Genomic DNA, 12,536 nt, shown 5'->3' on the forward strand with positions numbered 1-12,536 from the left:
ACCTGTTAGTGATGCTGGCTTCATGGGTTTTCCTGCATCCCTGTTATTTCTCCAGCTAACGAGATCTAGATTCCAGGTAAAAAAAGCTGTCGCGTATTTAGCTGCATTTACAACCACCTTTTTCAGGTGCAACACAGAAATGTTTTCTTGACACTGCCTCTTTGTCCAGTGGCTTAGGGGGTCACAAGGGCAGGTTTAGGGGTATCAGAGTGGAAGCAAGGGGTAGCAGCTGCTATGCCTGGCAACCCCCAAATGACATCCCTGAATCTGATGGCGGCTTTGCACTTGACCTCACCTTTGCACTCCTCTTCCCTCAACACCTTCCCTCCTCCTTCTTGCTCTGCTCCAATACCCACTCTCCAACTCACCCCAAACACCCACATTACTGACCTCCTTGGACTACCTTTTGGAATTCAGGCTCTCTTCCCATAGACCGGGCTTCCCTCAAGGACATGCATATGCGCGGGATCATGACTGCTCATCTGTGTGCTTCTCAATTGGTTTTCCATTTGATCTATGTCATATTCAGATTTGCAGGTCTCCGGCATGATGTAGAGTGTAGACTGAGCCTCTAAAAGGCAAGTCCGCCATCCTGCTTTTGCAGAACATGAGGATGTACGCTACTTCTGGGCTCCACAAGCAGAGCGGCCACAGTGTGTGTTTACATGAGCTCTGACACCGCTTGCAGGAATGGTGGGGAGATCTTCTACTTTGGTAATTATGGGGGGTGTGCATTTCCATACCAGGTTAAGAATTTTCTGACTGCAGGACTTGTGTTAAAGGGCCCACCTTCCTTGCAGATCTGGTGTTCACTGAATCAGTTTGCATTTGAAGTCTTAAAATGCCATAGACCGGTGGGCGGTGCATTTGGCGATCCCATTGCCATGGCTTGACGAGGGTAACCAGCAGATGCTTCCCAAACTGTCCCAGTGCTCAATATGACAGTGCGGGTGGCAGCACCTGGCACCCTTGGCTACCCTGCCACCCCCTGTAAGAGTCTTGCCGGGAAATTCTTCACAGGGGCAAAGAGTTCCATAGCCAAGTACAGACAACAGAGAAGTGTCTGTCACCTCTGTTCCTTCAGCGAGACATGGTCACTATACAAAGTTTGGTATGAGAACAGTGGAGGCCTATGGAAGGCTGGGCAAGTTGGTTTATGTCTTAGGTAATGAGTAACCTGGCCATTAAAGCTTTAAAAGGTGAGGTGTAGTATTTTGAACTATGATGTGCCAGAAAGACATGTAGCAGTTTTTAGAAGCAGATTCGAATTTAAAATGTATAACTTTGCTAATGCTAACCGGGTATGATTGTTTTCAATCTCCACATTGGAACACCCTTGCAAGTTGCAGGTTTGCCAGACCTCCACCTTATGACTAGCATGTATGTACATATGCCTGTCTTTTAATGATACTGATAAATGAGAATATTGAATATTAGCAACTGTGAAGGACGTGCAAGGGGCCTCCTGGCCAATCCGGAGATTTTGAAAGTGGGCTATACCTCATGGTATTGCCCGCATTCCAAGCTTCAGAAGTGAGAGAACGCCAGCTTCCCTAACATGCAGGTAAGCTCTTGGTAACCAGTGCCCCCTCCACCAACTACTATCCCTCCCCTCCAACTCTCACCCCACTTAACTGTGGCTAGCTGGCTTGAGAAACACTTGCTGTTCTGTCCCTTCCCCACTGTGGCAATGGCAATAGAAAGGGAGAAAGGACTATATGTAGTCTGTTCTCCCTACATCCATGGCAGCCGTTTGGTTTCATAGTTTCTTTTTGAGTTGCAAAAGGGCAATTACACTGTTTCTTAACTTAAAAGAAAAAAGCTATTAGGAACCTGGAAAGCCTGATGGGGTGCTAATAGCTACAAACCCCTCTCTGGCCGGGCATTACTGATCAGGTAATGGCACCAGGTTCCACATTTCCGGACCGTTAATGCCCTCTCATCTGAGGGTTTATTGCCTAAGTAGCTGCGTGTCCTCGGCAGTTGGTAACTAGTTGTAAATTGGAAGGTAGTTCAGTTGAATGAGTTGAGGTCTACTCCATGATCAACTACCAGAACTGGGGCACTTTCCCCTTAGACAGCTTCCTGTTCATTGCATGGCACTCAACTGTAAATTACAATTGTAAGCTTTGTGACAATTTTTCACCTTACTGGTACGGTGGTCACAACTGGCACATTACAAAAACGAAAGCAGGGACAGCATTCTCCAAATCCAACCATGTTAATTGTCATGTGTGCACCTAATGACAGTCATTCTGCCCTATGCTGGACCAATGCATTCAACGTGGGACAAAAGCCTGGTCAATTTGCAGTGCAACCCTGTTGTGAGGACAGTCTGTAAATGTGGCCCTCATTGCATTTAATTCGAGTGGTGGGCTGATTCTCTGACATGGTGTCTGTGCAGAGGTCCCACTTTAAGATAGAGGGCACCTCAGGGAAAGATGCAGAGACATGTCAAAGCTAATATTCTTCTTTCTGTCAGGAGCCAGGAATGAGGGACAGATGCAGAGAATTCATGATTGTGGTCACAAACCTTTATTCAAAGTAAAAGGGGGTTGGAAACTGCCTCCCCAGTCCTACTCTAGGAGATATTTCTGTACTTCAACCAAAACAAAGCGTCTGTCCTGGGCCAAGATGTCCAAAGCAATAATGTCCTGGTTTCCGAAATCCTATTCTAGTCCTTCCATTCTAAAAGTAAATCTAAGGTGTTAAGGGTAATGTGTTTGGCCTTGGAAATGTTCAAAAGAAAGGTGCAACTCCAACACAAATGTTCCCAATGGATAATTTTCACAGCTCCATGGAATGGCTCCGTTCCCCAGGTTTCTCTTCATAAATATGATAGATCAACAAGACAATCAAAGTTCCTTATAGTCAAAGGGGATATCTCCTTCCTCTTGGCTTTACAATCCACTTCTAAGAAGAATGTCTCCCTTCCCCAAGTCTTTTCAAACATTCATAATACTAGAGGTATGAGTCTTCATTGGGATTCTTTTTTCAACAAAACAACTTGAAAGCAAAAACAACTTGGATGCAGGTCCATCCTCGCAGGACCCCTGGTATACTCGCCTGCCAGGGTCTTACCACACTTAATTTGATTCACAAACTTATCTTTTCCTGGTATACTTTTCCTGCCAGGCCTTTTCCATGAGGTTCACTTTTTACATTGCAGACGTGACTTTGCCTGGTATACTCTCCTGCAAGGACTTTGTCATTTGAGTCACTTTTACATACTTGCAAACGTGGCAGTTCTTATTTCTTACATTCACCACTATTATTCTTCCATTTTAAATATTGGATCTCAAATCCCTTTCATTCACTTTGCTCTCTCTTTTGTTTCCTTAATAGCATTTTGAAGTGGCCAGTGTCCCAGCTTGCCTTCCTAGGACTCACCAGTTTTTCATGGCTCTCTTCGGTTCTCTTGTGGTAAACGTGAAGGAGCTTTCCACTGTCCTGTTTCCGCTTCAGATGGTCAAACATTTCTGCTAGTGGCTTCCACATCCTTTGTGGCACCCGTTTCACTGTTGAGCCCCCCTCTGTGTTCGGGCACTGTTTGCACTGCATTCCGGTTCCTGTGGCAATCGGGAAGACTACCCTTCGCTTCCCGCTACAGCCCCAGCACGACTAACCTACTTCTGCAGTCCTTCTTCCTCTGACGAATTCCTGAGCCTTCCAGCTCCACGTTCTCCTCTGTGGCTCAGCAGTACCAGGTTCGGCACGCGAGGATGAGGCTCCTTCCGACAGCATCTCCCTGCTTCGTGCTGGTGGGGAGTTTTAGATGTCCCGGCACCTATCATGCACTCGCAACCACTAGAACGTGTCGTGCTGGTGGGGAGTTTTAGATGTCCCGGCACCTATCATGCACTCGCAACCACTAGAACGTGTCCTGGGCTTCTCGGCTTCCCTGATCTTCATTGCTCCATTCAGCCTCCTCGTCCTAGTGTTTCCATACAGATGGGAATAATAGGCAGTTTTTGTTATTTCATTGCCAGAATACTGAAAGATGTTATTAGCAGATGTTATGGTTGATTGAGGGGGTCTACCACATTATGCCATAAAGGCATGAGGAATTGAGGGGATATCCCTAAAAGAGAAAGGGGGATATGTGTTTTCATCCGATGATCCCCGCCCATGCCCCTGAGGGTCACCTCCCCCCATCTAGTCCTCCCTCATATAGCCGCCCCCAGGGTCAGAATCAGGTAGCGGCTAATGTCCGCTGGCCACATGGGCAGATGCTACCTCTGGGAAAGGAGTGATGACATCATTGGATTCATCACATTTCTATTTTGTCAAAACACTGAACGGTTCCTCACAGAGGTCACATTATTTGGATAAGTTAGTAGGTTTTATTAGAATAACAATTTAGATCTGGAAGTAGAAAGTTGAATTAAAAAAATGGGGGAGTCAGTCTGACTTTCCAACCTGGAAGAGATCTAGGAGAACTCAATGGCACGCCAAGTTTCGCACCTCCCTTTCCAGCATTTTATCTCCCCATTAAACACATTTTCCCACCCATATATTTACACAACCAGCGTATCTGTTCAGGAAAGGATTGTGTCTCACTGCATTGTGTCTCACTGCGCACAATAAAATGTATATGATTTACCCAAGCACAGTGTGATCCTCTTCAAAGCCAGAGCAAGCACCGACCCTTGATGTGCACTGGAATCCCATGCAAATTGTTCCTACTCTTGTGTCTTTAGTGAGGACATTCTTACATTTTGGCTGGAGTTGCTCTAAGGCAGGGTCATGTAACCTTCGGACTCAGCAGATATTTTGGGCTACAACTCCCATCATCCCTAACTAGCATAGTCAATAGCCAGATATCATGGCAATAGTACTCTGAAAAATCCGAGAGCCAAAGGTTGCAGACCTCTGCTAGAAGCACTATCAACACAAAAGCCACAGCAGTGAGTATGTTTTATCTATTTGCTTAACTCGTTATTCGTTTAGAAAAATGATTGTATTAAGTTAAGAAACAGTGTGATTATGGTACATTGCTTTACAAGAACATGGACAGTTGAGCATTAATTTGCAAGAGTTATTATGATTACTGAGAAAATAATTGGCAAATATCATGGTCTCTAATATCCTACCCATGATAAGTAGCTAAGGCCTCATGCAGCAACAAGTCTGACTCATGGACATTGTTGCATGTCCTTTTCCTGGTATCATCCACTCAGGGGACCCCTAATTCCAGTTCTATCTCATGGATTGAACGTAGTGCCTTAGAATCGAAGTGATTTGGCCGCAGCAGAAACTACTGCGGCCGAAACGTTCACATGAGAAAGGTGCGAACTACCAAACATTTGCACCTTTCTCATGCAAACACACATACATACTCACACCCACAAAACACCGATACCACCCCCTCACCCACACCTCCAACATAAACAAACCCCACTTGCCTTCATCTTCACGCTGGGTTCCTGCAGCGCCAGTTCCCTTTCACTTCCATGATTGGGAACTGGCGCCACAGGGTCCTTTTCTTTTCTTTTTTTTTTTAAACGGGAGGCTGCAGGGGTGTCCCCCGCAACCCCCGCTCACTATACCATAAAGTATAGTGAGCAGGGCGATGCGGAGGACACCCCTGCAGCCCCTGTTTTTTCTTTTTTACAATGCTACCACCAAAGGTTCAATCTTTTGGTGTTCGAACGTTTGCTGATAGCATTTTTAGAACTTTTGGTCATTGCGACCATTTTTTGTCGGTCAAATCGGCCTGTACCAGTGCCTTAGTGTTGGTTCTTGCTAGAGTAGATTGTTCTATCCCATGAAAAGTAGTATATCCAGAAAAAGAGATCACTGCCAGGGACGTCGTTTGGGGATCATTTTGTAAGCGCCTGGGCTGTGGGCTTTGTTCCTGGAGTGACTGGCTTTCTTGTTCAGCCCTCTTAAAAGAAAACAGGAGGTTCCAAAAGTGTAACACTTTGAGCAGTGACCCTAAATAAGAAAGAATAGGAATAACAAATAATGTTTCTTTCTGGAATTATATACAATAATTGCTACTCATTAAAGGTTTATTTCAGGCACACTTCAGGAGGTCAGTCAGTGATTTAGGGCCTCATTACACAGATGGCGGTAAGGGTTTACCGGTACCGGTAAATCCTTACTGCCTTACTACGAGGTCCCTTTGCGGGTTGGGGAATTTAACGCCTGCTTTTTGCAGGCGTTAAAAACCAACCCGCAAAGGGACCCAGGGAGCTAATTACGGTACCACAATTTGCAGTACCGTAATTAGCGCCTTCCCCATTCCCATTATGCCCTATGGGGCAAAAATAGAAATGGGGAAGGGCAATGGTGGAAGGGGGAATTACCGCCCCGCCAACCTTGGAATGGGGCGGTAATTCCCCTTTCCGCCAAGGCGGTGCCGGTATTTTACCGGCATGAAACATGGCGCTAATAGCGCCATGGTTCTCCGCCATCCGTGTAATGAGGCCTTTAGTCTGTTCTTAAACACCTCAACTCAGCTTTTATCCTTCTGAGGTCGATAAAAAAGTACCAACACAGGTTGGGTGATATTGTATGCATATTTGTTCTACATAGAGCGCTTAAGCGTAAGTGCTATACAATAACACATTATTATCATTTGGCCTTGGACGTCTACTTGCATTCACAGTAATTTGTTAATGTGGGCCTATACCCACTAATATTAATGATACTTATGGTGATCCATTCTTGTATTCAATGTATATCACATTATAGTGATATCGTAACCATATTTTCTGTAGTGTACTTAGGAACAATGCTATGTGATGCCACTTCCTGTTTTCTTAAGGTGTGAAAGGTTGTGTCCCATCGCTTCCCGTGATGTCACTTCAGGGTGGGGTCAAATGACATCACTTCCTAAGATGTTATCAGAGGTAAAGGGTCATGTGATGTCACTTCCACTACCCCTGGTATTTTGGTGAAATGACGTCCCTAATCATTGCTGTCTTGTACATACATGACATTTATTTCAGGAGAGTGCTGTATTGTTGGTCTTTAAGATTTTCATTGACTGATCTTCTCTTTAAACCCTTGCCTTGCAGTTGACGGCTTGCATTCACGGCTCTTCGGCTATGTTGTACCCAATGTACTGGCAACATGTTTACATCCCAGTCCTCCCGCCACATCTAATGGATTATTGCTGGTAAGGATATAACCGCTTATTTTGGGAAAACGTACATCTCTAGTCCTATCAGTTACTCAGAAACCTGTGACTGAACTTGGCAGAGGTTTGAAGCACTTTGTGATCGCCACTGTGAAGGCATCATGAATTAAGACAGAGACAACAGATTCACTTTTCTAAAATTGAATGGTTTATTTCATAAATGTCAGGATGGAGTAAGGCTTAACTTGCCCTTTGCTAAGGTTGGATTTCCCTACGTAATGAAACTAAGGTTAGTCTGTATCATTAAGTTCAACTCAAAAGTGAGTCTGTGCACTCATAACTAAAACTATACAATGTGTAGGGATATCAGCAATCAAAGAAACAGTGTTCACAATAAAGTTCCGAGCTTCTTCCAGCTCTTGCCTGAGTTTCAGCTTCCCCTTCCCCAAGTTCAACACAGTTCCAAGAGGCCTCGGGTTTCCCTTCCCCAAATTCAACACAGTTCACAAAGTCTTGAGGATCCTTTCCCCAAGAAGGCAATTCTTCTAGCTTCAAAATCACAGTCAGTTCAATTCTCTTAGCTTCCCGTAAGTATTCCAAACCAACTGTGTAAGCTTTTAGGCTTTTCAACAGTACACATACCTTGCTCCTTTCCTTAATCCCTTTCACACGTGTTAAGTACAACAGCTTCAGTATCTAGACTTTCCTTGGTTCAGTTCAAGTAGGGGTTACTCGGTCTAGGCACAGTTGTTGGACTGAACGGTCCACCCATTACAAGTGTGGTAATTGTGCGGAGGACCAGGGGCCTCATCACGAGTTGGGCAGTGCGGTAGAAATGCAAGGTAATAACGTTACCGCCGCATTACCACACTGCCTAATTACGAGTTTGGGGGAATGTTGGAGGATTCACCTCCAGCTCTGAGCTGAAGGTAAATCCGCCGACTTTCCACACTTTTGGGTGCTATTACTGTGGTGCAATTACTGCTGCAGTAATTGCGCTGAAAATGTCCCATTGACTCCTATGGACTAAAAGAAAATGGGGACTTACACTACCACTTGTAATCCGGCGGTAATGCCGCCGGACCAAGTGGCGGTAACGGTAATTGTCTGTAATTATCAGTGAGGGTGATACTGTGGTGCATAGGGCCCCAAGGCTCGTACTATCACAAGATCAACTTATTGATCTTGCCCCCAGAGACGCAGGGTGGCATTGTGGTTTTTAAAGGCTAAGCCGTGGGAGACTGTGCAGCCTACTTTGAACAGCCTCATGTGCATTCTGTTGAATACTAGGTCGCTGATCGCTCATGCCCAGACATGCTATGATCTGCTAAGGGACTACGGGCCGGACCTAGCCTGTTTCATGGAAACGTGGTTACGCGATCACTCTGCCTTGCGCTTGTTTAGGCACTCTTCCCCCCCCCTGCAATTACTGTGTTCTTCGGCTTGATCGCCCTTCTGAACATATGGGTGGAGGGGTTTCAGCGGTCTATAAATCTCATCTTTTGGTGAGCATGGTCCCCTGTGACCATGAGGCCAGAATGAAGGCTTTGCTTGTCCGTGTAGAGGTCACTCCCAATGTCCTGTCATGTACTGGTTGTCTATGCCCCCCCCTTAATATGATGCTGCTTTCTGTGATACTTTCACAAGTTTAGTGGCCGATTTGAGGCTGCAGTACAATAATTAGATTATCGTTGGGGACTTTAACCTAAAAGAGTTAACTGGTCTGCAAATCAGTCCACCTCTCATTTTATACTTGGGTTGGAAGATTTTGATCTATCTCAGCTTTTAGCTGTTCCTACCCACTGCCGTGGTAATACTCTTGACCGGATTTTTGCTTCACCATCTGTGGTGACGGTTTGTCACACTTTTCGCCTCGACTTGACTGATCACTTAATGCTTCCCTTCAGCCTTAAAACTCAAGGTGACAGGCCATGAGTATTGAAGCGTTGTTGGAGATCTGTTGACACTGCAGTTGTTGGCCAGGAGATAGTAAAGGGTTGTCTTGGTGCCTCAGATTGGAAAAACGACATGCAGAATGGCAATGGAGAAATGGCTATAGCGACCCAGACCATATGTTGTTATGGCGGGCGACGCATACCCTCCACAAAGCTGTGGTGGCTGCTAAAAGTAAACATTACTCTGGGAAAGTGGAGGCGGCCCTCAACCAGCCCAAGGAACTGTTTGGGTTGGTGTGGTCACTGTCCTGCCCGGCAACTGTGAATACGGATGTCATATCATCCCAGGAGTTATGTGACTCTTTTTCTAAGTACTTTATATAAAGAATTGCTACCGTTCGGGATGCCATTTCTCTCACAACTTCGGGTACGAGTGCGACACCTGCTGCTGATACGGTATCCCCCCTCAGGCAACAGTGGGCCTTGTTCCCATTGTTTACGGTTGAAGACATCTGTAAAGCCACTCTTGGGCTAAAGTCTGCTTCTGCGTTAGATCCCATCCCCTTAACTAGTACTGTGTTTGCTCCCTTCCTTACCCAGCCAATTAATCACTTGTGCCAATCAGGGACTATTCCTGCTCACTGAAGCATGCTCTGGTGACGCTGCTGCCATAGAAACCCTCATTAGATCCATCCTGTCTGTCGAACTTTCATCCTATTTCACTTATTCCTTTCTTGATGAAACTTTTGGAATCTCTGGTATCACCTCTGTTTTCTGGTAAACTCCTCTTTCTCCGACCCCTTTCAATCCGGTTTCCGTTGAAGCTGGGGCACCAAAAGCATGCTGGTCTCGGTGGTTGATGACTTGGCTCGTACGTCGGATCAGGGCGGGTCGGGAGCACTGGTTTTGTTAGAGCTATCTGCCGCTTTTGACACAGTTGATTATCCCACCTTGTTGCCCGGCTTGCAGAAGAAGGGATCACTGGTCAGGTGCATTCTTGCTTCTCTTCTTTTCTTTTCTTGAGGGACGCACTCAGACCCTATCCCTCCCACCCTTTTGTTCAGTTCCTGTCTCTCTGTCCTGTGGGGTCCTGCAGTGTTCGGCTCTGTCCCCAACTCTGTTTAATGTGTACATCCAGCCGTTTGTTAAGCTCATCCACTCACATGGCCTGAGGTGCTACTCCTACGCTGATGATACGCAAATCATGGTGCCACTCGATCAGACGCACTCGGATCCTGCCTCTCAGCTGAGGGGTTGCCTTGAGGACGTGGGGAGGTGAATGGGCCACAACTGGCTTAAGCCAAATGGGAATAAGACCGATATCTTGGTGATAGGTCCACCCTCTGCTTCTGCACTTTGGTCTACCTCTTTCTGGCCTAGTTCTTTTGGGGTATGCCCCAGCCCAGCACTGGTTGTAAAAAATCTTGGGGTGAAAATCTCCTCCTCCCTATCACTAGATATGTAAGTTGCAGCAGTCTGTAACTCAGGCCACTTTAAACTTAGCATCCTGCAGAGGGTTCTATTTTTCATTCTCCCCCAGTTCCATGCACCGGTGGTGGCAGCACTGGTTTTCAGTACAATTGACTATTGTAACTCTCTGCATATAATTCATCGCCTGCAGGTTGCAAAACTCTGTTGCAAGGCTTGTGGTTGGTGTTTCCAACTGCACACCTATGTCTCTTGTACTCTGCCTGTTGCACTGGTTATCAGTACTAAAAAGGGTCCAGTTTAAAACCCTGCGCATTGTGCACAGGGCCTTTTATGCTTCTGCCCCAGAGTATCTAAGGGATAGATTCCATCCCTTTGTTCCCAATCAGCCTTTAAGGTCTGTGATCTTCTGCCTTATTCTGGCTCCACGGGTTCGCCTCTCTTGGGTTGGAGGGCGGGCCTTTTCAGTGGCTGCTGCTGAGCTAAGGAACGGGCTGCCATTTTCCCTTGGGGATCCCAGGATCCTCTCCCCTTCCAGAGACAGCTGAAGACCTACCTCTTTCAATAAAGTGTCCCGGTTTTTAAAAAAACGGTATTATTGGTGTTGGCCTCTGTATCAGCACCAGGATGCCTTTGGCGAACCAGCGCTTTATAAATTCATCATCATTGCATTAGGCGGTCTCCCAGCGGATTTACTGCCGGGATACCGCCCAACTCTTGATGAGGCCACATGTATTTTCTATTGCTCGGTCATAATAGCTATGATATCTCCTCAACTTTGTTTTTCTTTTATGTTTTTCTTTTTATTTATTTTGTCGTATCTTGAAATGAAATGCATTAAAAGTCATGATATTGACTGCTATATACTAATACAAGTTTTAAAAAAAGAAAGAGCAATATTGAACATTTCAAAAGAGTAACATCATAGAGCATGTTAAGCACTTTAGGATTACACTTTACTTTTTTGATGTCTTATAATATATTCAAAATTAAGGGATGCTGCCATCCCTGCAGTAGCTGGAACAGTCAGTCTTTTCTGGTGGCTTGTCTAGGAACGTTGCCACTGCCTGTCCGTTTCAGGCATACACCTGTGTTCTCGTGAATGATGAGGCCTGCTGTAACTTGATCAATTTCATACCAGTTTCACAGCTGCATTTTCAAGGCCGGCTTCCGTGCCTCATTTCTACCATTTATCTATTTGACTTGTTATGCATTATTCCATTGTTTAGCACAAGAAAGTATTATTTTGACGTTTCATTCCTCGGTGTCAATATAAAAATGTGGTGTCATTAAATTTAAGGCGCTAGTTCAGTGCTTGCAAGGTGTTCATTTTAAATAATGAAGTGATAATTGGGTTGTTGGTCAGTATCAGTCTGCCTATTTTTTCCTTTCTGTTATTTTATTATTTGCACCTTTTCTTCTTCCTGTGGTATAGTGCAGATAGCAATTAAGCATAATTATTTCAGCACTGCGAAAACACTTCAACTGACTATTTGCCCTATCCCTTGTTCTTGTTTTTTTTTATCTTATACATTTATTTAATGCTTCCTTGTAGGATTCAGCTCAAAATGTGTTTTTTTTTTATGCTTACCAATGCAACGAGTAAGGGAATTGGCAGGGGCTATGCCAGCGTGTTGATGTAATGCCTACCTATCATCGTTTTTACAGATCATATGATATGATATGATATGGCATTTATAAAGCGCCTATACACAAGTGTTTCAAGGCGCGACGAGGCAAGGGAGGGAAAGAGAGAGAAGACAGAGACAGCGATCCTACTAGGCCAGGTGACATTGAGAATGCACAAGTGCGTTGAGGGGGAAGGGGAAAATGCAAGGGGGTGCAGTACATGGGATGACAGTGAATTAAATAAAGCTAATAAATAGAATAATAGGATAAGAAGTGCAGCCAGCTGGTGGCAAGTGAAAGGGTAAGTGCAGACATCAGGTGTCAAGTGCTAGTAGGGGCTGTAGGGATACAGAAACAGTCCCTGAGTGCAAGAGTTGGTGGGGGCTGTGCAGGTGTGCAACTGACAGGGGCAGTGGGTACCTGGGCCCGAGATCAGAGGGTAGCCAGGTAAACCAGTGCAGTATCAGATTTGGCTAGGAGATCAGCAAAGGAGAGGG

At 45.4% G+C, this 12,536-nt stretch overlaps 1 protein-coding gene across 4 annotated transcripts in view; it reads left to right on the forward strand.

The window, feature by feature from the left end:
- Positions 1–12,536, forward strand: part of DENND1A (DENN domain containing 1A) — a 2,718,319-nt gene that overhangs the window by 1,135,357 nt on the left and 1,570,426 nt on the right. For all 4 annotated transcript variants that reach the window (XM_069609457.1, XM_069609459.1, XM_069609458.1 and 1 more), the window contains exon 10: positions 7,026–7,126. In XM_069609457.1, coding sequence (XP_069465558.1) covers positions 7,026–7,126 — 101 coding nt within the window. The remainder of the gene's footprint in view (positions 1–7,025; positions 7,127–12,536) is intronic.

Source organism: Ambystoma mexicanum, chromosome 8 (assembly GCF_040938575.1).
Source record: "Ambystoma mexicanum isolate Mex_15411 chromosome 8, UKY_AmexF1_1, whole genome shotgun sequence".
NCBI classification, from domain to species: Eukaryota; Metazoa; Chordata; class Amphibia; order Caudata; family Ambystomatidae; genus Ambystoma; species Ambystoma mexicanum.